The sequence below is a fragment of the Pristiophorus japonicus genome, chromosome 2 (genome assembly GCF_044704955.1).
Source record: "Pristiophorus japonicus isolate sPriJap1 chromosome 2, sPriJap1.hap1, whole genome shotgun sequence".
In the NCBI taxonomy this organism is placed as follows: domain Eukaryota; kingdom Metazoa; phylum Chordata; class Chondrichthyes; family Pristiophoridae; genus Pristiophorus; species Pristiophorus japonicus.
Window position 1 is genome coordinate 309,604,769 of NC_091978.1, and position 26,401 is coordinate 309,631,169.

The 26,401-nt window shown below is 43.8% G+C and overlaps 1 protein-coding gene across 4 annotated transcripts in view; it reads right to left on the reverse strand.

Annotated features, from left to right (window-relative positions):
* Positions 1-552: 552 nt before the first annotated feature.
* The window catches only part of pdgfc (platelet derived growth factor c), a 392,811-nt gene continuing 366,962 nt past the window's right edge, over positions 553-26,401 (reverse strand). For all 4 annotated transcript variants that reach the window (XM_070871706.1, XM_070871696.1, XM_070871726.1 and 1 more), the window contains 2 exons: positions 3,746-3,960; positions 553-2,261 (listed from right to left, as the gene is read on the reverse strand). In XM_070871706.1, coding sequence (XP_070727807.1) covers positions 2,145-2,261; positions 3,746-3,960 — 332 coding nt within the window. In that variant the 3' untranslated portion in view covers positions 553-2,144. The remainder of the gene's footprint in view (positions 2,262-3,745; positions 3,961-26,401) is intronic.

The following is a 26,401-nucleotide window of genomic DNA, read 5'->3' on the forward strand; positions in this document are numbered from 1 at the left end:
CTACTACAGGAGCGGCATAAGTCAAGTTTATGCTCCCAGCGCTGACCATTGCTATATATGTGTGATATAGTCAGAGATTCAAGAATAATTCAGCTGGAATGCTCATATCAAATATATTTCCAGTTTGATTATTTCATTCCTTTTTAACTTACTTTAATCTGATCTGCAATAAGAGTGCTGGCTAATCAAATTGCTTCAATATTTTTAGTCACAAGCCATTCATGTACCGATGGCATCGTTTTGCACCAAAATAAGCTGAAATAAATTGTCTCCCCAGCTAACATTTCATTTGTAGTGAAACAGGAGGGTCATGGATTCAGCATCCAGTACTCCATTACATTTCATTTTCAAGCATTGTAATACTCTGACAGTAAGCATTAACTATTTATGCATATAAATGTCAAGATTTTTTAACCTTAGAAACAGATAAATTTCAGTATTACAATCACAAATATGATTTCTATAACCTTCCACTTAAACTTCACAAAACATTTATTACTGCACAAAACCTTCTGAAGAAATGTATTTTTTAAAGATTTACTGCAAAACAAGTTTCACAAATTGAGTTACTTTAATAAACCCTCTAATAGACTTTACAAGGACTGTTGATATTCAGAATAAAGCCAAAGATGTACCACATCCTTTGTTTGATGAAAGCACAGACTTGTTTTCCATGTTGTCTTAGTTAGATTGGGTCTCGCATTTCAGATTAATGAAGAACAACGTCATTACAGCACTATATACAGAATATATATGCAGTTAATTGATTACTCTGTGGTCAAAGATCAAGGATAACTGATACAGATCTAGTTGTTGCTACATTAGCTGATAGGCACAAGTGAGTTTTTAACATTTAGTTTAAAATTAAATAAATACCAATGCGTGACAGAGATATGTGATACAGTTTTTAAAAAATGAGCGCAATTGAAAAATATCGCTTTAATTTTCTAAGAAACTGATTTTGTTTTTTGTAATGAACCATTTAATAATCCAGCTGCTCTGGTTAGAAGTCCATGCACTTACTAGCTCACCATCAACACTCAAGTTAACACAAGCCGTTTGGAAAACTATATTCTCTAACTTTTATGATTTTTTTTAATTGAAAAAGAAAAAAGATCGGGTCAAACAAATTACAGATACAACTTTTTTATGAGCAAAGTAGACAATTGGGTAGAAATTCTGGGTAGTATGATCTTTGGAATAGTGGCCACTATACAAAAAGATATATACATTGCACAAAGCACCAACACTGACAGTGCAATGATATGGCTGTGCTTTTAATCACACCATCCTATTTCCCTTTTTTGTAAAGTCTTGTAAATCATGAGTCATCTCAGACAATGCAAAAAGCTAAATTCTTAAATAAGTTTGGTACAAAATAGATACATTTAATGTGATATAAAAAAAAGCTTTAGTCAAATTAGCCTAAATGAGAAGATTCAAAAAATGTACACACTTTCAGGCAATGCCCTCAGAAAAGTTTATCGAAGTAAGTCCTCATCTCCTCAAATTCTGCATTTATCCAATATATTGTTCATTGGGACACATATGCTAGAACATTGCAGATGGAGTTGCAGAAGGACATGGAGAATTCTCTTTAAAAACTGTGCATGGAAGAGAATGATGTTTAATGCACACAGGAAATGATGTCACACAAGGATGAAGCGGCACAACACAAACAGATTTTCTTGGAAGTTTTCAGCAACATGGCTAGGAATACTGTAACGCACAAAGTACGTGACGCAAACTGCAAGTGACTCCAGACGGATTGTTTTTCCTGAAAAATATTTTCTGAACTTCTACTGGGTTCAGAACTGGAACAGTGAACAAAATAACATTTATATCTTTCCACAGGTGAAAGAGAGAAAGGGAACCTGGAGTGCAATGAAAGAGCCATTTTCTTTGCTGACATCTAGAAATCCAAACTTCATTTGCCTGGAGAGTTCTTCCTCTGTATAATATTTTACAGTTCCACCCATAGGCAGGAGAGCTGATGTGTCTTGCCCCAAATCCACCAAAAAGCTAGAAAGTGGAAAGTTGAAAACTGAGATGACTGTGATTTCTTAGTAAGATAATGCACACAGGCCCCATTGCTCAATGGTTCAACTCTCTGAAAGGTAAATGCTTTTAAAGGGCAAACTAGCTTAACCTCCTGTTTTTCCTTTACACACACAGTCACATTCTTCATGGTGCTCCAATCCCACGTCTGCCAGAGATTTCTGTAATGGTTTCCCAGGACTCCTATATCGCAGCTGAAGAACCTGAAAGAGTTGTAGGCCATTAAATTAAAACACCGTGTAAGGTGAAGGGATTTTACTTCTGTCACGATTAGATTTTTTCAGACACTTTTTGAATCTTCCATTACTAGCATACAAAAAGGGAATGAAACACCCAAATTACATTGCTAATCATTAGATATTTTGTTCCTACAACAAAGCTCATTTTTAAAGCTGTCTTTATAAAACAAACGTGACCTTGGTATCAGTGTAACACTACCCAATTTCTCACTTGGGCTTCTGGAAACTCAAGCAATGTATTATAGCAATGATATGCAGTGTACCGCTAGACTGCGTCAGCTGGAACTCTGTCGATGTGAATACCAACATCAAGACATTAGCAACAATAAAAAAAATACACCTGTTAAGTATGATGGAAATGCAATATTTCTCAGCATTCTTATTGTATAAGTAAATAGTTTTAAAATCTGATAAAATGGGTTACCCATGTGGTGCAACTTTGTGTTTACAGCTGGTGATCTCAATTGAGTATCACACACTTGTCATTTTATTTTATTTGGTCAGACCAATGGTTGGAAAATAAATTTCATCACACAGTTGTCCATCAGCTATATAGGGTGGATATTTAATCCACTGATCTCTATGTACATGGGGGATCTTTAATCCACTAATCTCTATGAATCTCAGAGCCATTTTGGGATATGTGAAGTCAATGATCACTCGCTCTAGTGATAGGATATTGATTTTGAATCCCGACCTCGGCACTGAATCTGAGGATGGATACCAAGCAAACTGCATACCCAAAGTAGCCCTACTTTTCTCCTTTCCACCTCCTTCGGACCATCTGCCCTCCCGTTCTCCTGTTCCTCATTCTCCCCTCTCATTCCATCATTCTATCCTCAGTCCTCTCCTTTCCTCTCCCTTTCTGCCTTCCTCCTGTTTTGGTCCCATTATCCATAACGCCCCCCACCCCCGCTCCCTCCGCCCCAACCCTGCTTGATCTTAAAAATGCTCTTGGCCTTGAATTCCTATATGCAATGCCATGGGAGACCAATGAATTAATATAATTAAACAATGCATGTATTGTATGATTTTTGACTATTCTTTCAACTGCAACATGCCATTTTCTTTGCACCTTTTTATTATTCATTTATGTTTGTAGCATGAGAACTATGGGTTGTTGGGATCTGCCAAAAAAGTTAAGCAGATTATTGGGATTAATAGGAACAATTACTCCTGCTTCCTACCTGACAGACAGGATTTAGGAACCTGCTGGAAAATTATTAGTTCTGATTGGAGTGTACTCGCTGAGCTTTAAGCAACAATGAGACTTTTAGGATGAGTCCTTGGATGTTCATGTGCAGGATATGAAGGTTTAAAAAATTCCTGTTCTATAGAAGTTTGCACCTCCATCATTCTTCCCAGCGAAGATCATAACAGCTTTATTGCAATGTTATTACTCTGAGACTTTTTTTTTGAAAAAAATCATTTAACTAGCTACCGGATACCTCGTGGTATTTTTTTGAGACTTTGATGGGGACACATTGACAATCTTGGCAGCCAAGGGAGCAGCAGGCACAGTTTCCTCCACAGCGCTTTACCAGTAGACAACCAGGCCAATAGATGATATCTGTCCGTTTGAGTTCCTCCCTCAGAGACACTGATATGTTGCGTGGTGTGCAGCTGTACAGCTTCACCTCTTCTTTCAGCAAGTTCAGATCCACTGCATAAACAAGAACAAGGATACCTCTATTAGTTTACTAATGTTTCTAGCAATCTCAATAGAATATTTAAGAACATATGGTTATGGTATGATAGTCCATATAGGTTAATGTCCAAGTATCACCTAACTGTCTTTGACTCTCAATTCCCTACCTGGTAAAGCTTCAGCTCATCTTATGGTGTGTTCCAGGTTTATGAAAGAGAAAGGATATATTGATAGGGTGTGAAGAGGCTCATGTGGAACATAAAACCGGCATAGACCTGTTGGGCCGAGTGCACTGTTTCTGTGCTGTAAATTCTATGTCATTCTATGTAATATAAAATAAATAGCATTACAGAACTAAAGCTTAGGATGTTGTTTTGTACGATCTACTAAGATCAGCATGAAAAGGAAGTTTTGAGCCTGATCTTCTGAAAGAAAATTTTAATTTCAGTTTGCTAAACTTGTATATTAACTGTTAAATATGCTAACTATTATTTTAGCTACAAAACAAATTAACTAGCTTTGTCATTTAAAGAAAGCTACCTGAAATCTGAATCCATTTTGCTTTGCGTCTATTTTGATTTAATTATAAAATCCAATTAGTGATCTAATGCAGGTGGTCCTATCCCCTGAAGAAAAACTGGCATGCATAGTGGGGCATTTTGTTGTTTTTCGAGCTCATTTTGTGCATTCACCATATTAGACAAGAGTTTGTGGAATGTGCTATTATGGGGAGATTTGTAAAAGATTTTTGTTTTACAAATATTCTTATTGTATTTTTGAATTGAAAGCATATGATTTGCATGGTGGTCTAGCAGCTGTGTTTCTAGGCTATCGATCTACCTCGTGGTCTATTGAAAATAATGGATTTGAGGCATTTATTTCCCTTATGGTTCTAGAAGGTTCTCACTTGTCATTTTTTTGATGGCGGTAAGGGTCTTAAATTGAACTCTGACAAAACCTATTGCTTAGTAAACAAAGTTATTATGTGCAACAGAATTTGAATTTGAATAAGACTTAACAAATTTAGATGCAGGAGTATCATCACTGTCAACACATTTCAGTGGAAAACTGTTATGTGCAACAGCTTAGAACAGATTGAATACATACAACTAAATGGGTTCATTAACATGTCTAATGGCTGCTAGCCCCTTTTAGAATAAGCAAGTCAATCTCCCATGGTGTTGCATATGTTAAGTGTAATCCTCAGATAAAGCATGGTTAGCGGGCAAGGGATCTAATTGCACCAAGGCAGGGAGGGCATGCAGGGGCAGGAGTCAGATCGGAGGAATGCGAGGAGGGCATGATGGGGAGAGGGGGGCAGTGGGAAGCAGAGAAAAAGAAAAAGAGTAAGAGACAGGGGTTGTAGTGTACACAGGGTGCTGAACTGTTGGGGGGGTGGGGGGGGGGTTAATTATTGAAAATGTTTCTTTCACTGTGGGGTAGGTTTCATCAAGGCTAATAATAGTGCACAGTGGTATGATTGGTTACAATATGCTTGCTATAAATGCCAACTTTCACACGTTTAAAAGCAGGTCCTTTGGCTGTGTGCACTGTTACTCTGTTGCTACAAATCAACAAAACTTGTATTTGTATGGCGCCTTTAACGTAGTAAAATGTCCCAGGGCACTTCACAGGAGTATTATGAGACAAAGGATTGACACCAATCCACATAAGGAGAAATTAGGGCAGGTGACCAAAAGCTTGGTTAAAGAGGTAAGTTTTAAGGAGCATCTTGAAGGAGGAAAGAGAGGTAGCGAGGCCGAGAGGTTTAGGCAGAGAATTCCAGACTTGGGGATTAGGAAACAGGAGGTTGAGCAATATAATCAGGGATGCTTAACAGGGCAGAATTAAAGGAGCGCAGATATCTCGGGGGGTTGTGGGGCTGAAGGAGATTACAGAGGTAGGGAGGGGCAATGCCATGGAGGGATTTGAAAACAAGGATGAGAATTTTGAAATTGAGGCATTGCTTAACTGCCTTTAAATCAGTCCACAACTATTTCCTGGAGTAAAAATTGAATTTTCTCGACCAATATTAATTTCTTCCGCTACTGCTGGAAGGTTTAATATGCTGTATAGTTTGGGTCATGGTTTAATATGTTGAATATTTGCGGTCTGCTCTAGGAATCTGTAGCGCAGATCCTACAGAAAATCTGTAGATTTTCACCAAGATACTGTTTTTTGCATGAGTTGGCCCTGTTGCTGGGTGGGTGAAGGAGATTATATTGTTCTACATAAAATTAATGGCAATCAGTTTATGAAGCAATATTCTAATCATGACTTATGAAGATAGGTTGAGTAGGTTGGGCCTATACACATTGGAGTTCAGAAGAATGAGAAGTGATCTTATTGAAACTTATAAGATAATGAGGGGGCTCAACAAGGTGGATACAGAGAAGATATTTCCACTCATAGGGGAAACTAAAACTAGGGGACATAGTCTTAGAATAAGGGGCCGTTCATTTAAAACTGAGATGAGGAGAAATTTCGGGCCCAAGTTTCGAGCCGCGCCTAGAACGGCGCAGTCCCGACCTGGACGCCCGTTTTTCGCGCCACAAAATGCGGCTAAAAAAACCCTCCGTATTCTCCACCTCCCTGCGGGTCCTCTGGCCCTCGGCGCAGCGCAGCAGGAGCTGTAGGGGGCGGAGCCAGGTCTCTGCGCTGAAAACAGTGCCGGGACCTCTGCACATGCGCGCTACAGTGGGCACGCATGTTCAGTAGCTCCAGGTGCCCGAAACTGTGTGGGCGGGCCGAAGCACGCAGCCCCTAGCCCTGGCCGAATGGCCTCACTGGGGCTGCATGATTAAGGCTCCTCCCACGGCCAGCTCCTACTTCCTCTGGACCCGACTCGACTCCCGCTTCCCGCCCCCGGACCGGACCCGTCACCCGCTCCCCCCCCCGCCCCCGGACTGGACCCGACACCCGCTCCGCCCCCCCGCCCCCGGACCGGACCCGACATCCGCCCCCCCGGACTGGACCCGACACACGCCCCCCCCACCTCCGATCCGGACCCGACACCCGCTCACAGCCCCCGGACCGGACCCGACACTCGCTCCCGGACCGCTTCCCCCCCCCCGCCCCTGCAACAGACCCGACACCCGCTCCCGGACCGCTTTCCCCCCCCCCCCCCCGCCCCCGCAACAGACCCGACACCCGCTCCCCCCCCCCGCCTCCGGACCCGACTCCCGCCCCCCCCCCCCGCCTCCAGATCCGAATCCCGCTCCCTCCCCCCGCTCCCGGACTGGATCCGACCTGACCTCCCTCCCCCCGACCTGACCTCCCTCTCCCTCCCTCCCTCCCTCCCCCCGACCCGAACCGACCTCCCTTCCACCACCCCCCCAACCCGACCCAATGCCACCTATCTGTAAATCTGGTGGTGGGGACGGGCCCTGCCCGAAGTCTCGGGCCCGGCCCGTTCAGCCTCCCTCCCCCTTCTCCTTCCCCCCCATCCCCCCAATCTCCTTCCCCCCCCTTCTCCCCTTTCCCCCCTTTCTCCCCCCCTCTCCCCCTTCTCCCCCATCCCTCCCCCTTCTCCCCCCCATCCCTCCCCCTTCTCCCCTCTGCTCCCCCCCTCTCTCCCTCTACCCCCCTCCTCTCGCTGTCAGAAACACAGACACTGACAGACAGAGAATGAGAGACACACAGACAGACAGAGAGATAGAGACACTGACAGAGACACACTGAGGTGGGCATCCCAGCACGCTGTTGGAGGGCTCCCGGTGCTGCAGTCGGTAAGTAGAAAATGTTTTATTTATTGATTTAAAAAAAAAATATTTCTTATTAATTTTTTTGGATTGATTTATTGGTTGATTTATTGATGTATTTATCATTTATTATTGATGATGGCTCTTTATTTGTAAAACTGAAGTGTTTAATGTTTGTAAAATTCCCTTTAAACACCTCCCTCCCCCCGCCCTACCGTTCCCGACGCCTGATTTGTAACCTACGCCTGATTTTCTAAAGTGTAGACAAGGTTTTTTTGAGCGTACAAAAATCTTCACTTACTCCATTCTAAGTTTGTTTGGAGTAAGTTTTCACTCACGAAACTTTGAAATCAGGCGTAAGTGGCCGGACATGCCCCCTTTTGAAAAAAAAATTCTGTTCCAAAGTGAAACTGTTCGAACTGACTAGAACTGGAGCAAACTAAATGCCGAGAATTCCGATTTCTAAGATACTCCATTCTACACCAGTTGCTCCTAAAAATCAGGAGCAAATCATGTGGAAACTTGGGGCCGCCTTCTCTCAGAGGGTTGTAATCTATGGGATTCTCTGCCCCAGTGAACTGTAGAGGCTGAGTCATTGAATATATTTAAGGCAGTGATCGACAGATTTTTGAGTGATAAGGGAGTAAAGAGTACGGGGAGCAGGCAGGGAAATAGAGCTGAGTCCATGATCAGATCAGCCATGATCTTATTGAATGGCAGAGCAGGCTCGAGGGGCCAAATGGCCTACTCCTGCTTCTATTTCCCATGTTCTTATGTTCTTATTAGGGACCAAGAATGATTGATACTAAGTGGTTAGACTGCTCTTCATTCATGGTCTGAAGTTATAGTGAATTATATTACTTAGAAAGTGTGTCCTCCTTTTCTGCTTTTTAAATTTATCGCAAATTCAAAGGGAGACTTTAGTCATTGATATTGATACCTTTGTATAGCTCTAGACTTGACTATTCCAATGTACTCCTGGCCAGCCTTGCATCTTGCAACCTCCATAAACTTAAGCTCAGCCAAAACTCTGCTACCTGTATCATAACTTGCACGAAGTCCCGTTCACCCATCATCCCTGTGCTCGTTGATTTACATTGGCTCCTGGTGCAGCAACACCTCAATTTAAACATTCTCATCCCCGTTTTCAAATCCCTCCAGGGCCTCGTCACTTCCTATCTCTGTAACCTCCTCCAGCCCGACAACCCGCCGAGATATCTGTGCTCCTCCAGTTCTGGCCTATTGTGCATCCCCAGTATTCATCAACCAACCATTGGCAGCCATGCCTTCAGCTGCTGGGACCCCAAGCTCGGCAATTCACTGACTAAAGTAAATGTTGGTCCCTTAGAAGATGAAAAGGGGGATTTAATAATGGGAAATGTGGAAATGGCTGAGACCTTAAACAATTATTTTGCTTCTGTCTTCACAGTGGAAGACACAAAAACCATGCCAAAATTTGCAGGCCACAGGAATGTGGGAAGGGAGAACTTTGAGATGATCACTATCACTAGGGGGGTAGTGCTGGACAGGCTAATGGGACTGAAGGTAGACAAGTCCCCTGGTCCTGATGAAATGCATCCCAGGGTATTAAAAGAGATGGCAGAAGTTATAGCAGATGCATTCGTTATAATCTACCAAAATTCTCTGGACTCTGGGGAGGTACCAGCGGATTGGAAAGCAGCTAATGTAACGCCTCTGTTTAAAAAAGAGGGCAGGCAAAAGGCAGGTAACTATAGGCCGGTTAGTTTAACATCTGTAGTGGGGAAAATGCTTGAAACTATCATTAAGGAAGAAATAGCGGGACATCTAGATAGGAATAGTGCAATCAAGCAGACGCAGCATGGATTCATGAAAGGGAAATCATGTTTAACTAACTTACTGGAATTCTTTGAGGATATAATGAGCATGGTGGATAGAGGTGTACCGATGGATGTGGTGTATTTAGATTTCCAAAAGGCATTCGATAAGGTGCCACACAAAAGGTTACTGCAGAAGATAAAGGTACGCGGAGTCAAAGGAAATGTATTAGCATGGATAGAGAATTGGCTGGCGAACAGAAAGCAGAGAGTCGGGATAAATGGGTCCTTTTCCGGTTGGAAATCAGTGGTTAGTGGTGTGCCACAGGGATCAGTGCTGGGACCACAACTGTTTACAATATACATAGATGATCTAGAAGAGGGGACAGAGTGTAGTGCAACAAAATTTGCAGATGACACTAAGATTAGTGGGAAAGCAGGTTGTGTAGAGGACTCAGAGAGGCTGCAAGGAGATTTGGATAGGTTAAGCGAATGGGCTAAGGTTTGGCAGATGGAATACAATGTCGGAAAGTGTGAGGTCATCCACCTTGGGAAAAAAATCAGTAAAAGGGAATATTATTTGAATGGGGAGAAATTACAACATGCTGTGTTGCAGAGGGACCTGGGAGTCCTTGTGCATGAAACTCTTTTGAGTTTATCTGTAAAATAAAAAAACATTAAACCGTGCCACCCGCCCTGGATGACACAGCAGACATTTACAAGGCCCTTTTTTTTCCTTTTTTGTGTTTTTTTTTGTGTTTTTCTTTTTTTTTTGGGCGCTAAAATCAAATTTTTCCAAGTGCCCCCTATAAAAGGGGAGGGGGACACTAAAAGCACCGGCAATTAAAACAAATTAAACTTTAAAACGTAAAATCAAATTAAAATTTGGTTGCCGGGCGTGATGATGCACTCCAGTCCCTCCGGTGCCCACCTCTCGCGGAAGGCCGCGAGCGTACCGGTGGACACCGCGTGCTCCATCTCCAAGGACACCCTGGACCGGATGTAAGCGGAAGAGAGGCAGGCAGTCAGGTTGAACGACCCCCTCGACCGCCCGCTGCCTGGACCGGCTGATGGCACCCTTGGCCGTGCCCAGGAGCAGTCCTACGAGGAGGCCTTCGGACCTACCCGCTCCCCTCCGCACAGGGTGCCCAAAGATCAGGAGAGTGGGACTGAAGTGCAGCCAGAATTTCAGGAGCAGCCCCTTCAAATAATGGAACAGGGGCTGCAACCTCGTGCATTCAATAAAAACATGGAACACGGACTCCTCCAGACCGCAGAAATTGCAGGCGGCCTGGGAGTCCGTGAACCGGCTTAAAAATTTATTGCACGGCACTGCTCCGTGCACCACCCTCCAGGCCAAGTCCCCGATGAATAGTGGGAGGACCCCTGCGTAGAGTGCCCTCCATCGGGGACCCCCGCCTCCTCCGGACGGCAGGATGGTACGCCATGGCGTGTCCGGACGGCAGGCGAGGATGGCAAAGTTGAGAGTGTGCAGGAGCAGCCCGTACAGGAAACCCCTCCGCGCGGAACTGAAGGGCACTCCTTGTGCATGAATCCCAAAAAAAGTTAGTTTGCAGGTGCAGCAGGTAATCAGGAAGGCAAATGGAATGTTGGCCTTCATTGCGAGAGGGATAGAGTGCAAAAGCAAGGAGGTCTTGCTGCAACTGTATAAGGTATTGGTAAGGCCGCACCTGGAATACTGCGTGCAGTTTTGGTCACCTTACTTAAGGAAGGATGTACTAGCTTTGGAGGGGGTACAGAGACGATTCACTAGGCTGATTCCAGAAATGAGGGGGTTACCTTATGATGATAGATTGAGTAGACTGGGTCTTTACTCCTTGGAGTTCAGAAGGATGAGGGGTGATCTTATAGAAACATTTAAAATCATGAAAGGGATAGACAAGATAGAGGCAGAGAGGTTGTTTCCATTGGTAGGGGAGACGAGAACTAGGGGGCACAGCCTCAAAATACGGAGGAGCCAATTTAAAACCGAGTTGAGAAGGAATTTCTTCTCCCAGAGGGTTGTGGATCTGTGGAATTCTCTGCCCAAGGAAGCAGTTGAGACTAGCTCATTGAATGTTTTCAAGTCAAAGATAGATAGATTTTTAACCAATAAGGGAATTAAGGTTTACGGGGAGAGGGCGGCTAAGTGGAGCTGAGTCCACGACCAGATCAGCCATGATCTTATTGAATGGCGGAGCAGGCTCGAGGGGCTAGATGGCCTACTCCTGTTCCTAATGCTTATGTTCTTATGTTCTTAAACCTCTCCACCTCTCTTTCCTCCTTTAAGACGCTCCTTAAAACTGATCTTGTGACCAAGCTTTTGGTCACCTGTCCTAACATCTCCTTATGTGGCTTGGTGTCAAATTTTGTTTGACAATGCTCCTGTGGAGTGCCTAAGGATGTTTTACAAGTTGTAGAAGGGGTCTATTACGAGGGGGAATAGTTTTAAGGTGATTGGTGGAAGGTTTAGAGGGGATTTGAGGGGGGGCTTCTTTACGCAGAGGGTTGTGGGGATCTGGAACTCACTGCCTGGAAGAGTGGTCGATGCAGAAACCCTCATAGAAACATAGAAAATAGGTGCACGAGTAGGCCGTTCGGCCCTTTGAGCCTGCACCACGATTCAATAAGATCATGGCTGATCATTCACCTCAGTACCCCTTTCCTGCGTTCTCTCCATACCCCTTGATCCCTTTAAGCATAAGAGCCATATCTAACTCCCTCTTGAATATATCCAATGAACTGGCATCAACAATTCTCTGCGGCAGAGAATTCCACATGTTAACAACTCTCTGAGTGAAGAAGTTTCTCCTCATCTCAGTCCTAAATGGCATACCCCTTATCCTAAGACTGTGTCCCCTGGTTCTGGACTTCCCCAACATCGGGAACATTCTTCCCGCATTTAACCTGTCCAGTCCTGTCAAAATCTTATATGTTTCTAGGAGATCCCCTCTCATCCTTCTAAGCCCCAGTGAATACAGACCCAGTCGATCCAGTCTCTCCTCATATGTCAGTCCTGCCATCCCGAGAATCAGTCTGGTGAACCTTCGCTGCACTCCCTCAATAGCAAGAACGTCCTTCCTCAGATTAGGAGACCAAAACTGAACATAATATTCCAGGTGAGGCCTCACCAAGGTCCTGAACAACTGCAGTAAGACCTCCCTGCTCCAATACTCAAATCCCCGAGCTATGAAGGGCAACATACTATTTGCCTTCTTCACTGCCTGCTGTATCTGCATGCCAACTTTCAATGACTGATGTACCATGACACCCATGTCTCGTTGCACCTCCCCTTTTCCTAATCTGCCGCCATTCAGATAGTATTCTGCCTTCGTGTTTTTGCCCCCAAAGTGGTCACTTTTAAGAGATGGTTGGATGGGCACTTAAAGTGCCGTAACCTGTAGGGTTTTGGACCTGGAGCTGGTAATTGGGATTAGACTGGATGACCTTTTGTTGGCCAGCGCAGATATAACGGTAAGTACTGCAGGGAATCGAATACAGCCAGATGATCTCCTGGACTAGTTTCAATCGCCTGGATGGGTCGGAGAGGAATTTTCCTACATTTTTTTTCTCCCTAAATTGGCCTGGGTTTTTATTTGGTTTTAGCTTCTCCCTGGAGATCACAGGGCTCCGGTTGGGGTGGAGTGTAGATGGTTTCAATATCAGGAATGTCGCAGTTGTGTGAGGCATACTGGTTGGGCTGGGTGCTCTTTGCCTTTCCGTCATTGTTCATTTTTCGTAGGTTCATATGTAACCTTCAGGACTGCTGACCAAGGGCCGTGCAGCTCTTTGTCGGCCAGCGTGGACACAATGGGCCGAACGGGCCTCCTTCTGCGCTATAAATTTCTATGTTTCTATATTGTGATCTAATTTACATTCCAGAAAGGGAAGGTCAGTAGAGTGAGCTGTCTTGTAATGTTAGTCGAGGACCATTGTACATAATGGGTGACATCTCGTGACCTTCACAGCTCCACTTACAGGCGCTATATCAATGGAATGTTATGGCTCTGCACAGTTTTTAAACATATAATATATGGCAGGTCTTTATTTGTCTGAGGTTATTTAGAAGCCGCAGAAAAGCATCCAAAAATACATGGTCTTGGTGCCAATTTGTAGAAGTTGTCACTCCCTAAGTAGTCAAGGCTAAATCTTCAGACCAAACTGTAGTGCCTGTCTAGTCCCCAGATCTCTGAGACACTGACTCACTGCAGTGTATTGTACCTGCAGAGCAGCTTAAAAAGTAGAAATGGCAGGGGGAAGGCAGGAAGGTCAGGGCATATTTGCATCAGCTGACTTCTCCCCACCACCCCACCAATCGATTTCACTCCTGATGCAATCAGTCACAGTACTCAACTAGTCCCTGAACCCATGTGTAACTGTGCATTATTATAATTCTGTGCAGCTATTTTAGGTAGTAACTAGTGATATCCCATGACATTGCATACACAGAAGGAGAGGGATAAATTATGCCTGAAAAAAACATGTGTCTGTTAGTTAGAAATTGGGGGGCACGGGGGTGGGGCGACAGCTTGGTTGCCCCATTGATGGCAACAACCCATCAGATCCAATTTTCAGGCAGGCCTGCAAATTAGTGAGCAAAACGCTTGCTTGTTTCAGTTCGGAAGCTGTTTGACTATGCAAATCGGGATCCTGCACCAGTTATAGAACCGATTTACAATTTTCAGGTACAAATGGACAGAGTGTGTGCTTAAAGGGATTGGTGTGGCTGCTCAAGAAAAGGCTCAGAAATTTTGGTGGGATAATTCTCATGGGGCCAGGATGAGCAGGAGTGCTTCTCCTGGCTGCACAAAAATATTGCGGCCTGCTGTTGGCCTATGCTCGACCCCTCTGTGATCAGTTCTCCCCCAAGCTTGACCTGTAATCGGCAAGATGACAGTTTGGCCCGAGCTCACTGGCAACATTAAACCTGAAAATGGTTTGACCTCCACATGTTGGCTTTAAGTCCAAAATCCCTTCTTCCCCCACCCAAGACCAAGTGCAATCTGCTAGTCAGCAGGGTGGATGAGCTGGGGAGTGCAGCTTTGTCGAATTTAACAGGGCATTTGTTGAGCCTTTGCTCATTGTAAGCACGCCACAGCCCTCTGAATCTTACTGGTTGAGACAGGAGTATCTAATATCTTTTATTCCTCCTCTGAGACAGTAGATGGTCATTTAGGTAATATTTTGTGTTCTTTTGTGAAGCCTGTGCCTCTGAAATGTAAAGGAAGGTGTATTAGTTTGAAAGTTCTCTGTTGATTTGTTATCTGCTTTTCTGATTGCTGTTTGGCTTGATTCTGCTGTATTCTGCTCATGCTTACATACGATTTACTCTGGGCTAATTTCCTGGCGGGCGACACTGCCACATTCTTCAGATTATGTTTTAAGAGTTGATTCTATGATCCCATGCTCTAGGGAAACCTTGCTCGCAGGAAGCATGGAGATGGGACCACTGTGACTCCATGTGTGACCCCTCACTGCGGGCACAGGATTGCGGGAGAATCGTCTCTTAAATTCCATTCACTGACATGAAAAGGCTTCTGTAAAGCAACAATCCGACTTGGATTACTTTCAACACCACTTCCCAGAAACTGCCATTTTGAAAATTAAGTTTGCAATAAAGAAAAATAAACTTTACAAGCCTCCCTTGGAACAAAGAGAAAAACACTGCTGTACTGAATCACAGAGTCAGTCGGAAGTTTCAGCCCCATGAGTCAATATACAAACAAACAAAAGGAAAATATTTTCTAAAACCATAGTTCAGCCCTTTATGGAATTAGAACGTACTGCTAAAATTGCGATTACAAGAACTGTACATTTAATTTCATACCATTCAATAATCGAACTCTTTGAGGGGGAAAGATTGACCCTTTTTACAGCCCCGTTAGCTCCTCTGGGGAAGGCACTTTTCGCCCAGGGAGAAGGGGGTGCTACCGCCTCCCGGGAAATTGCGGAGGCATTGTCATGGCAGCACCACGCCCCGGGCTGCCGTGCAACTGCCGATGATGTCATCGCCGCCATGGCGACCCCTCATCGCCCCGCACCAACCCCTTAACACCCCCACAGGTCGCAAAGCTGGTGGGTATCTGCTCTCGGGGTGCTCCTTAAAGGGGAAGGTGCCCCGGCCGCCATTTTTTTTTGACTGCCGACTCTCGGGCCGGTTCCACGATGGTGGCCTTAGCACGGTCCGTTTTGGGTGCCGGGCTGCAGGCCCGGTCGCACGCTGCCCTGGTGACCTAATGGAGGCTATCAGAGGCCTTGCATAGTGGGCAGCGCCCCTCCCCTTTAATTGAACGGGAGGGGCGTTGAAGCGCACCTGCACTATGTGGAGTATTTGCATAGCACTTTCTTCAGTGCCCCAGTAGCGCCTTGGTTTTCGGCCCCAAAGGAAGTGGAGCGCATGAGATTGTGCTCCGCTTCCTTTGAGGGGTGGTACAGGCAATTCCGCGATGGAGGCGGGACTTCTGTGCCAGACACAGAACGTCCCGGCCCCAGAAGGTTACCGTCCCCAATTGGGGCGCTGGGCAATTTCGCCCCCTTGGTTTCTAAAATTATCTACTTAGTACAAAACCTTTCTTCTAATTTCATGATTCCTTTATCAATCGTAACTATCAGTTTACATAAATTCTGTATCCCAAAGTTCCAATAAATTCCTGTATTTCTCTATATCATGGTGGCACATACACAAACCCATCAGTGTGCACAAATTGTATTTCTTCTGCTGTCAAATGAGTAAAAAACAAAATCCTCAATCGACCTCACTAAACAATTGCAAGGAATCACATGGAATGTGATTAAAGGCATCATGCTATCAGGAGTTTCTATAGGGGGAGAATATACCACTCGAGCTTGGACATATCCTACAATCCAGAGCGCATTGAAAGAGTGGAATTCATACCAGTGTTCGGGATGAGAGAGTGATCTTCTATGAAATTGGCAAATCAGCTGAACTCTTACCGGCAGCTGCTGCTTTTCTCAGAAGTGCTATTTTTAGGATGCGATACCCTAATTGAAACAGGGTAGTTGAGAACTATGAGGCGGGATACAGTTCTACAGAGACTGGAAATCCTCTGACACTTTGCCCAAGTGGACATTCTTCCGGTGCAAGTCCAGACATGCATACCATCTATTTGTGAATATTTGATCATTTTAAAACTAGAAGATAAAAATTCAGCAGAAACATTTTCAGATTGGGAAATGGGACCCACACTTCGTATTAATTCATGAGACTCTGTGGTTGTCTCTTGTGTAAGCTCTGTGGTAGGCTGGATATCAGAGGTGTAATGTCATAATTCGGGAGGGGAATGTGGAAATCAAAACATACTTGTGGGTAGCAGTCTACTCTGAAAAATGCCTTTAATTATATCTGAAGAAAAATCTATTGGAACACGTTAAGTACTCCTTTGGTATCATTCACATTTGTTCAAACTGGGATCTGAGCCAGGAGTTCACATTGGGTTGGATGAAGGACCACTGATCTGGATGATGTAGCATTGCTTAAGTGGTCTAGACCCAGACTGTTGGACAGGAAAATTCCAGCCTCTGTCAAATATTCACACTTATCAGAGTAGCAGAAGCAGCAGTGGGAATCTGTATAGTATATCCCTATGGAAAATGTCATCAGCACAGTGCTATATATGTAACTGATTTCATAAAAATTTCTGAGCAAATCTTAACTTGACAGTATTTGAATAGACAGTTATACACCACCTTGAAAGTTTAGCCCAGAGTAACAAACACATAAATCCAACAGTAATTCAGTGTTACTAGATAGAGGAGTCTGTTATTTCATTTGTTTTTGGGAAGTTTTATGACTCTTTCTTTCCCCTCCCTGCTGTTGTGTAGGAAACAATGAAATACATTTTAGTTTTGCTATGCTAACCTGCAAAACTGTGAATAATGATATCACCAGAGCAGCTTGATTCAGTAGGGATTCAAACTGGACAAGCTCATTTTTCTCAGTTTGCATTAGCAGGTATTCCACTGGAATTAAAGCAGAAAGTAACAGCCAAACACTGTACTTTTATCTGCTCAAAGTTCCTGATTCCTTGTGCATCCCCCACTTCCTTCACCACACCATTGGCAGTCGTGCCAAGAGCCATCAAGGCCCTGAGCTCTTGAATTCCCTCACGAAAATGTCGAGGAACCAACCATAGAGCTGGCCATCCTCGACTGGGTGATGTATAATGAGAAAGGACTAATTAGCAATCTTGTTGTGCGAGATCCCTTGGGGAAGAGTGACCATAACATGGTAGAATTCTTTATTAGGATGGAGAGTGACACAGTTAATTCAGAAATTAGGATCCTGAACTTAACGAAAGGTAACTTCGATGGTTTGAGGCGTGAATTGGCTGGTTTAGACTGGCAAATGATATTTCAAGGGTTGACGGTGGATAGGCAATGGCAAACATTTAAAGATCACATGGATGAACTTCAGCGATTGTACATCCCTGTCTGGAGTAAAAATAAAGCGGGGAAGGTAGCTCAACCAAGGCTAACAAGGGAAATTAAGGATAGTGTTAAATCCAAGGAAGAGGCATATAAATTGGCCAGAAAAAGCAGCAAACCTGAGGACTGGGAGAAATTTAGAATTCAGCAGAGGAGTACAAAGGGTTTAATTAAGAGGGGGAAAACAGAGTATGAGAAGAAGCTTGCCGGGAACATAAAAACTGACTGCAAAAGCTTCTATAGATATGTGAAGAGAAAAAGATTAGTGAAGACAAACGTAGGTCCCTTGCAATCGGATTCAGGTGAATTTATAATAGGGAACAAAGAAATGGCAGACCAATTGAACAAATACTTTGGTTTTGTCTTCACGAAGGAACACACAAATAACCTTCCGAATGTACTAGGGGACCGAGGGTCTAGTGAGGAAGAACTGAAGGACTTATTAGGCGGGAAATTGTGTTAGGGAAATTGATGGGATTGAAGGCCGATAAATCCCTAGGGCCTGATAGTCTGCATCCCAGAGTACTTAAGGAAGTGGCCCTAGAAATAGTGGATGCACTGATGATCATTTTCCAACAGTCGATCGGCTCGGGATCAGTTCCTATGGACTGGAGGGTAGCTAATGTAACACCACTTTTTAAAAAGGGAGGGAGAGAGAAAGCGGGTAATTATAGACTGGTTAGCCTGACATTAGTAGTGGGGAAAATGTTGGAATCAATTATTAAGGATGAAATAGCAGCACATTTGGAAAGCAGTGACAGGATCGGTCCAAGTCAGCATGGATTTATGAAGGAGAAATCACGCTTGACAAATCTTCTGGAGTTTTTTGAGGATGTAACTAGTAGAGTGCACAAGGGAGAACCAGTGGATGTGGTGCATGTTGGACTTTCAAAAGGCTTTTGACAAGGTCCCACACAAGAGATTGGTGTGCAAAAAATCAAAGCACATGGTATTGGGGTTAGAATATTGATGTGGATAGAGAACTGGTTGGCAGACAGGAAGCAGAGAGTCGGGATAAACGGGTCCTTTTCAGAATGACAGGCAGTGATGAGTGGAGTGCCGCAGGGCTCAGTACTGGGACCCCAGCTCTTTACAATATACATCAATGATTTGGATGAAGGAATTGAGTGTAATATCTCCAAGTTTGCAGATGACACTAAACTGGGTGGCGGTGTGAGCTGTGAGGGGGACGCTAAGAGGCTGCCTGGGTGACTTAGACAGGTTAGGTGAGTGGGCAAATGCATGGCAGATGCAGTATAATGTGGATAAATGTGAGGTTATCCACTTTTGGGGCAAAAATGCGAAGACAATATTATCTGAATGGTGGCAGATTAGGAAAAGGGGAGGTGCAACGAGACCTGGGTGTCATGGTTCATCAGTCATTGAAAGTTGGCGTACAGGTACAGCAGGTGGTAAAGAAGGCAAATGGTATGTTGGCCTTCATAGCTAGGGTATTTGAGTATAGTAGCAGGGAGGTCTTACTGCAGTTGTACAGGGTCTTGGTGAGGCTTCACCTGGAATAATGTGTTCAGTTTTGGTCTCCTAATCTGAGGAAGGACATTCTTGCTATTGAGGGAGTACAGCGAAGGTTCACCAGACTGATTCCTGGGATGGCCGGACTGACATATGAGGAGAGACTGGATCAACTGGGTCTTTATACATTGGAGTTTAGAAGGATGAGAGCGGATCTCATAGAAACAAGATTCTGACGGGACGGGACAGGTTAGATGCAGGTAGATTGTTCCTGATGTTGTGGAAGTCCAGAACCAGGGGACACAGTCTTAGGATAAGGGGTTGGCAATTTAGGACTGAGATGAGGAGACACCTCTTCACTCAGAGAGTTGTTAACCTGTGGAATTCCCTGCCACAGAGAGTTGTTGATGCCAGTTCATTGGATATATTCAAGAGGGAGCTAACTTATGGCCCTTACGGCAAAAGGGATGAAGGGGTATGGAGAGAAAGCAGGAAAGGGGTACTGAGGGAATGATCAGCCATGATCTTATCGAATGGCGGTGCAGGCTCGAAGGGCCGAATGGCCTACTCCTGCACCTATTTTCTATGTTTCTATGTTTCTAACTCCAACATCTCTCCAGCACTTTCACCTCCTTTAAGTCGCTCCTTAAAACCTACCTCACCTTCTTTGGCTCTGTGTCAATTTTTGTGTGATTACGCTTCTGCGAAGCGCCTTGTGATGTTTTACTACATTAAAAGAGCTATCTAAATGCAAGTTGATGCCGTTGTTGTTGACAATCTGGCTCTGATAGCATTCTCACCTCTGAGTCAGAAAGTTGTGGGTTCATGCAAACTGTTAGAGGTATTGGCCCCGAAGTAAGCCGCCCACAAAGATCGCACGATCTCTGTGGCGAGAAGTTCAGCTTGTCTGACGTTCAGTTGAGATCAGTGGGAAATCCCATGGCATGAGTTGCTGTGACAGCAACATGTTGTCTAAGCAGCAAATGACAAAGTAGAATTCTGGAAGACTGGGAACCAGGAAGTGAATAAGTTCCTTTGATTCTAACTTTTAAAATTTTTTATAGAGAGCAAAACAAAGATTGGGGTTCTTACATGAGGAAAAGGTAAACCTGAAATAAAGATGAACAAACTTTTAATAATATATTTTCAAAGTTTCTTAAAAATTGTAATTTTTATTAAGATGGATAAATTTGACACTCCATCAATTAAAATTAGTTTTTCAGAGCAATTATGTTTGGTTAGCCATCAATATGTTGTTAAAACCTCAGTTACAGCTCATCCAAAAGGGTCTAACTTTTAATGAGGTATTTAACAGCAATATCACCGTGGAGAAAACAAAGTTTTAGTCAGTTCCACTGATTTCCCTGATTACACTGATCGCCGGCTATGGGGGTAGGGGCGCAGGTCCACAGTGCAGCCAGTGTCGGAGCCGTAAATGATGTACCGCAATTTCAGAATTTCTGCGTTAGGGTGGAAAAGCGCCAAATCCTGACGTTGTGCTCAGTTTCAAAGGGATAATAATAGTGAATGCTGTTCTTTCGCTGTATCCATTGCAAATTCCAGGCCAATATCTTTCAAATGAGATGTTAAACTGAAACCCTGCCTGCCAGTTCAAATGGAATGGCACCAATAAAGAGAAAAGTATTTGAAGTTTAGAAGGAATGAGAGAGGGTAGTTCAAAGGAGCAATGATCATAATAGTACCAATAAAATAATAATAATAACTTTTATTTATATAGCACCTTTAATGTAGTAAAATATCCCAAGTTGCTTCATAACAGTGTTACAAGAAAAAGTAAAGGTAAAAAAGAAAAAGTTAAGGACATTTTCAAGGGAGAGCGCGGTTGGATGCTGGAGGTGAGACAGGGGTCAACAACCACACTGCTGAGGACATTGTCACATACTCGGCACTAGATTAAAGTGATTGAAGAATGGTACATATACAAATCTAATACTTTGGTACGCTCTCAAATAACATGCACTAGTTATAGCTTCCTCTTTCATGCAGAAACCATGATCCTTTTTATGATACCCATCACTGTAACACAAAATTTGCTGCTTCACAAGACAAGTGAGGATCTGGGTTTGGGAACTGGGGGTAGGAACACACATGCACAATTAAACTGCTGGAAATCAGATTCTGCCATGTATCCTGCAGTACCCAATGTCCCATTATATGTTTACTTTGGAACAAAAGACAGCTACATCAGTAATGAATGTCTTCTCAATGAGCTCAAGTCAATTTTCTGTACAAAGTCCCACATTGATCAATTTGAATTATCTTGAGATCACAATTGAAATTGGCACTCACTTTATTGGAGATATTTTTTGGATACTTGAAGGTGGCAGTATTAATTAAGGAGAATATTACAGTGCTGGAGAGAGAGGAAGTCCTGGAGGAGTCAAGGACAGAATCTATTTGGTTTGAGACACAATAGAGGTGCCACTACACTACTAGATGTATTCTATAGGCCACCAACTAGCGGGAAGGATATAGAGCGGCAAATTTGCAGGGAAATTAAAGTAAGGTGAAATAACTATAGATTAGTGATAATGGGGGATTTCAATTATCCCAATATAGACTGGGATAGTAATAGTGTAAAGCACAGAGAGGGTGAAGAATTTCTGAAGTGTGCTTGGGAGAACTTTCTTCATCAGTCTGTTTCTGACCCAACGAGGAAGGCGGCTTTGCTGGATCTGGTTCTGGGGAATGAGGTGGGTCAAGTGAAGCAAGTGTCAGTTGGGGAACATTTAGGGAACAGTGATCATAGTATCATAAGGTTTAGATTAGCTATGGAAAAGGACAGGGAGCAATCTAGAGCAAAAATATTTAATTGGAAGAAGGCCAATTTCAGTGGGTTGAGAATGGATTTGCCCTGGGTAAATTGGAATCAAAGAATGGCAGACAAAACTGTAATCGAACAATGTGCTGCCTTTTCAGAGGAGATGGTTCAGGTACAGTCGAGATACATTCAAACGAGGGAGAAAGTGAAGACAACCAAAGCCAGAGCTCCCTGGATGATGAAAGAGATAGAGAGTAAGATGAAGCAGAAAAAGGGAGCATATGACAGATGTCAGGTTGAGAATACAAGAGAAAACCTGGCTGAATATTGAATGTTCAGAGAGGAAGTGAAAAAGAAAATAAGAGGGGCAAAATGAGAGTCCGAGAATAGATTGGCAGCTAACAGAAAAGAGAATCTAAAATTTTTCTATAGGCATATAAAAAGTAAATAGGTAGTTAGAGGAGGGGTGAGGCCAATTAGCAGCCAAAATGAAGACCTATGCATGGAGGCAGAGTGGATGGCTGAGGTACAAGATGAGTACTTTGCATCTGTCTTTGCCAAGGAAGAAACTGTTGCCAAGGTTATAATGAAAGAGGAAATAGTTGAAATACTGGATGAGATACAAATTGATAAAGAGGAGGTCGTAGAAATGCTGGCTGTACTTAAAGAAGATAAGTCAACAGGACCGGATGGGATGCATCCTAGGATACTGAGGAAATTAAAGGTGGAAATTGCAGAGGTAATGGCCATAATCTTCCAATCCTCCTTGGATATGGGGGTGGTGCCAGAGGACTGAAGAATGGGAAATATTACACCCTTGTTCAACAAAGGTAAAAGGATAAACCCAGCAAATACAGGCCAGTCAGTTTAACTTCGGTAGTGGGGAAGCTTTTGGAAATGATAATCCGGGACAAAATTAACAGTCACTTGTACAAGTGTGGATTAATTAAGGAAAGCTGAATGGCCTCCTTCCATGTTGTAACCATTCTATGATTTAGGTGCATCCACTTTTCTGTTTTGGGAGAAATATGGTTCTTCTCTACAGCTGAGCACTCGGGAGTGGAGCCTACAAAGAGCAGGAGAACCGACTGCTGAGCACTTGGAAGTAGACCCAAAAGTGAACTGGACAACCGGCAGCTGAGCATTCGGGAGAAGAGCACTCGGGAGCAGAGCCTATAAAGAGAGTGCAAAATCAAGTGCAAGGTGCAGTCTGAGAAAGTGACATTACAGTCAATGGAGAGGGAGGAGCCGTGGACCACAGGAACTCAAGCTAAGTGTTTAATTTATTATACACATTCTAATTTTTAATATCAAACCTAAATTAATATATAAATAAATAACCAGAGTTATTAATTAGATCTAAGGGGATAAAATAAACTAAGTAAAGGATACCAATATTAAAGGGATCCAAATTGTATTAAATAAATATACACAAAAAATAATAATAAATCAGAGAAATTTCAAATTGATTTGATATCATTCTAATCCATTAAATAATTAATACTAGTTCTTAAGCGGTTTTTAGCTCCAGAGATAAATTACTGCTAACAATAAACAAATAAAGATCAGAAATGGCAGTGCAGATATGTGTCGGGACTGTAATATGTGAGAGTTTGTGAACAGTGAGACTGTCCCAGATCGCCATGTTTGCAGGAAAAGTCTCTACCTTGAGACACTCCAGCTCAACATTCTGTCAGGTAAGAGAGGGGGAGGAATTTCTGGATAGTTTTCTCTAAATATCTTACCTCACCTTAGAGGAAAGCACATGTGCAGAAAGGGTGAGTATGACTGTCAATCAACAACGGGAACAGAGAGGAGATAGATGAGGAGGACCCGCAGAGACGAGTTCAATCGAACAGGTACAATATAGTTGATACTTATGAGGATAAGGGGAAAGACTGGGAAGGACAGCCACAATGCTGCTCTAGTCATTGTAAAGCATTGGTTCACTAATGTCCTTTAGGGAAGGAAATCTGCCGTCCTCACCTGTTCTGGCCTTTATGTGACTCCAGACCCACAGTAATGTGGTTGACTCTTAACTGCCCTCTGAAATGGCCAAGCAAGCCACTCAGTTGTAACAAACACTGCAAGAAACAATAATAATAAAACCGGAGGGACCACCCGGCATCAACTTCGGCACCGGCTTGACATGACAATGGCCCAGTCAACCCTGCAAGTCCTCCTCACCAACATCTGGGGACTTGTCAAAATTGGGAGAGCTGTCCCACAGACTAGTCGAGCAACAGCCTGATAAATTCATACTCACAGAATCATACCTTTCAGCCAATGTCCCAGTCTTCTCCATCACCGGCAGGACAGACCCACCCGAGGTGGTGGCACAGTGGTATACAGTCAGGAGGGAGTGGCCCTGGGAGTCCTCAACATTGACTTTGGACCCCATGGAGTCTCATGGTTCAGGTCCAGCATTGGCAAGGAAACCTCCAGCTGATTACCACCTACTGCCCTCTCTCAGCTGATTAATAAGTAATCCTCCATGTTGAACACCACTTGGAAGCAGCACTGAGAGTAGCAAGGGCACAGAATTTACTCTGGGTGGGGGGGTTCAATGTCCATCACCAAGAATGGCTCGCTAGCACCACTACTGACTGAGTTGGCCGAGACCTGAGGATTTTGAAAAAAGGAGGGAGAGAGAAAACAGGGAATTATAGACCGGTCAGCCTGACATCGGTAGTGGGTAAATTGATGGAATCAATTATTAAGGATATCATTGCAGTGCATTTGGAAAGAGGTGACATGATAGGTCCAAGTCAGCATGGATTTGTGAAAGGGAAATCATGCTTGACAAATCTTCTGGAATTTTTTGAGATTGTTTCCAGTAGAGTGGACAAGGGAGAACCAGTTGATGTGGTGTATTTGGACTTTCAGAAGGCTTTCGACAAGGTCCCACACAAGAGATTAATGTGCAAAGTTAAAGCACATGGGATTGGGGGTAGTGTGCTGACGTGGATTGAGAACTGGTTGGCAGACAGGAAGCAAAGAGTAGGAGTAAATGGGTACTTTTCAGAATGGCAGGCAGTGACTAGTGGGATACCGCAAGGTTCTGTGCTGGGGCGCCAGCTGTTTACATTGTACATTAATGATTTAGACGAGGGGATTACATGTAGTATCTCCAAATTTGCAGTTGACACTAAGTTGGGTGGCAGTGTGAGCTGCGAGGAGGATGCTATGAAGCTGCAGAGTGACTTGGATAGGTTAGGTGAGTGGGCAAATGCATGGCAGATGAAGTATAATGTGGATAAATGTGAGGTTATCCACTTTGGTGGTAAAAACAGACTATTATCTGAATGGTGACAGATTAGGAAAAGGGGAGGTGCAACGAGACCTGGGTGTCATGGTACATCAGTCATTGAAGGTTGGCATGCAGGTACAGCAGGCGGTTAAGAAAGCAAATGGCATGTTGGCCTTCATAGCGAGGGGATTTGAGTACAGGGACAGGGAGGTGTTACTACAGTTGTACAGGGCCTTGGTGAGGCCACACCTGGAGTATTGTGTTCAGTTTTGGTCTCCGAACTTGAGGAAGGACATTCTTGCTATTGAGGGAGTGCAGCGAAGGTTCACCAGACTGATTCCTGGGATGGCGGGACTGACATATCAAGAAAGACTAGGCTTGTATTCACTGGAGTTCAGAAGAATGAGAGGGGGGTCTCATAGAAACGTTTAAAATTCTGATGGGTTTAGACAGGTTAGATGCAGGAAGAATGTTCCCAATGTTGGGGAAGTCCAGAACCATGGGCTGACAGTCTAAGGATAAGGGGTAAGTCATTTAGGACCGAGATGAGGATAAACTTCTTCACCCAGAGAGTGGTGAACCTGTGGAATTCTCTACCACAGAAAGGTGATGAGGCCAATTCACTAAATATATTCAAAAAGAAGTTAGATGTAGTCCTTACTACTAGGGGGATCAAGGGGTATGGCGAGAAAGCAGGAATGGGGTACTGAAGTTGCATGTTCAGCCATGAACTCATTGAATGGCGGTGCCAGCTCGAAGGGCCGAATGGCCTACTCCTGCACCTATTTTCTATGTTTCTATGTTTCTGTAGCTGCCAGGCTGGGCCGGCAGCAGATTGTGAGAGAACCAACATGAGGGAAAAACCTACTTGTCTCATCCTCACCAATCTATCTGCCGCAGGTGCATCTGTCCATGACAGTATTGGTAGCAGTGAACACCGCACAGTCATTGTGGAGACAAAGTCCCATCTTCACACTGAAGACACCCTCCATCATGTTGTGTGGCACCA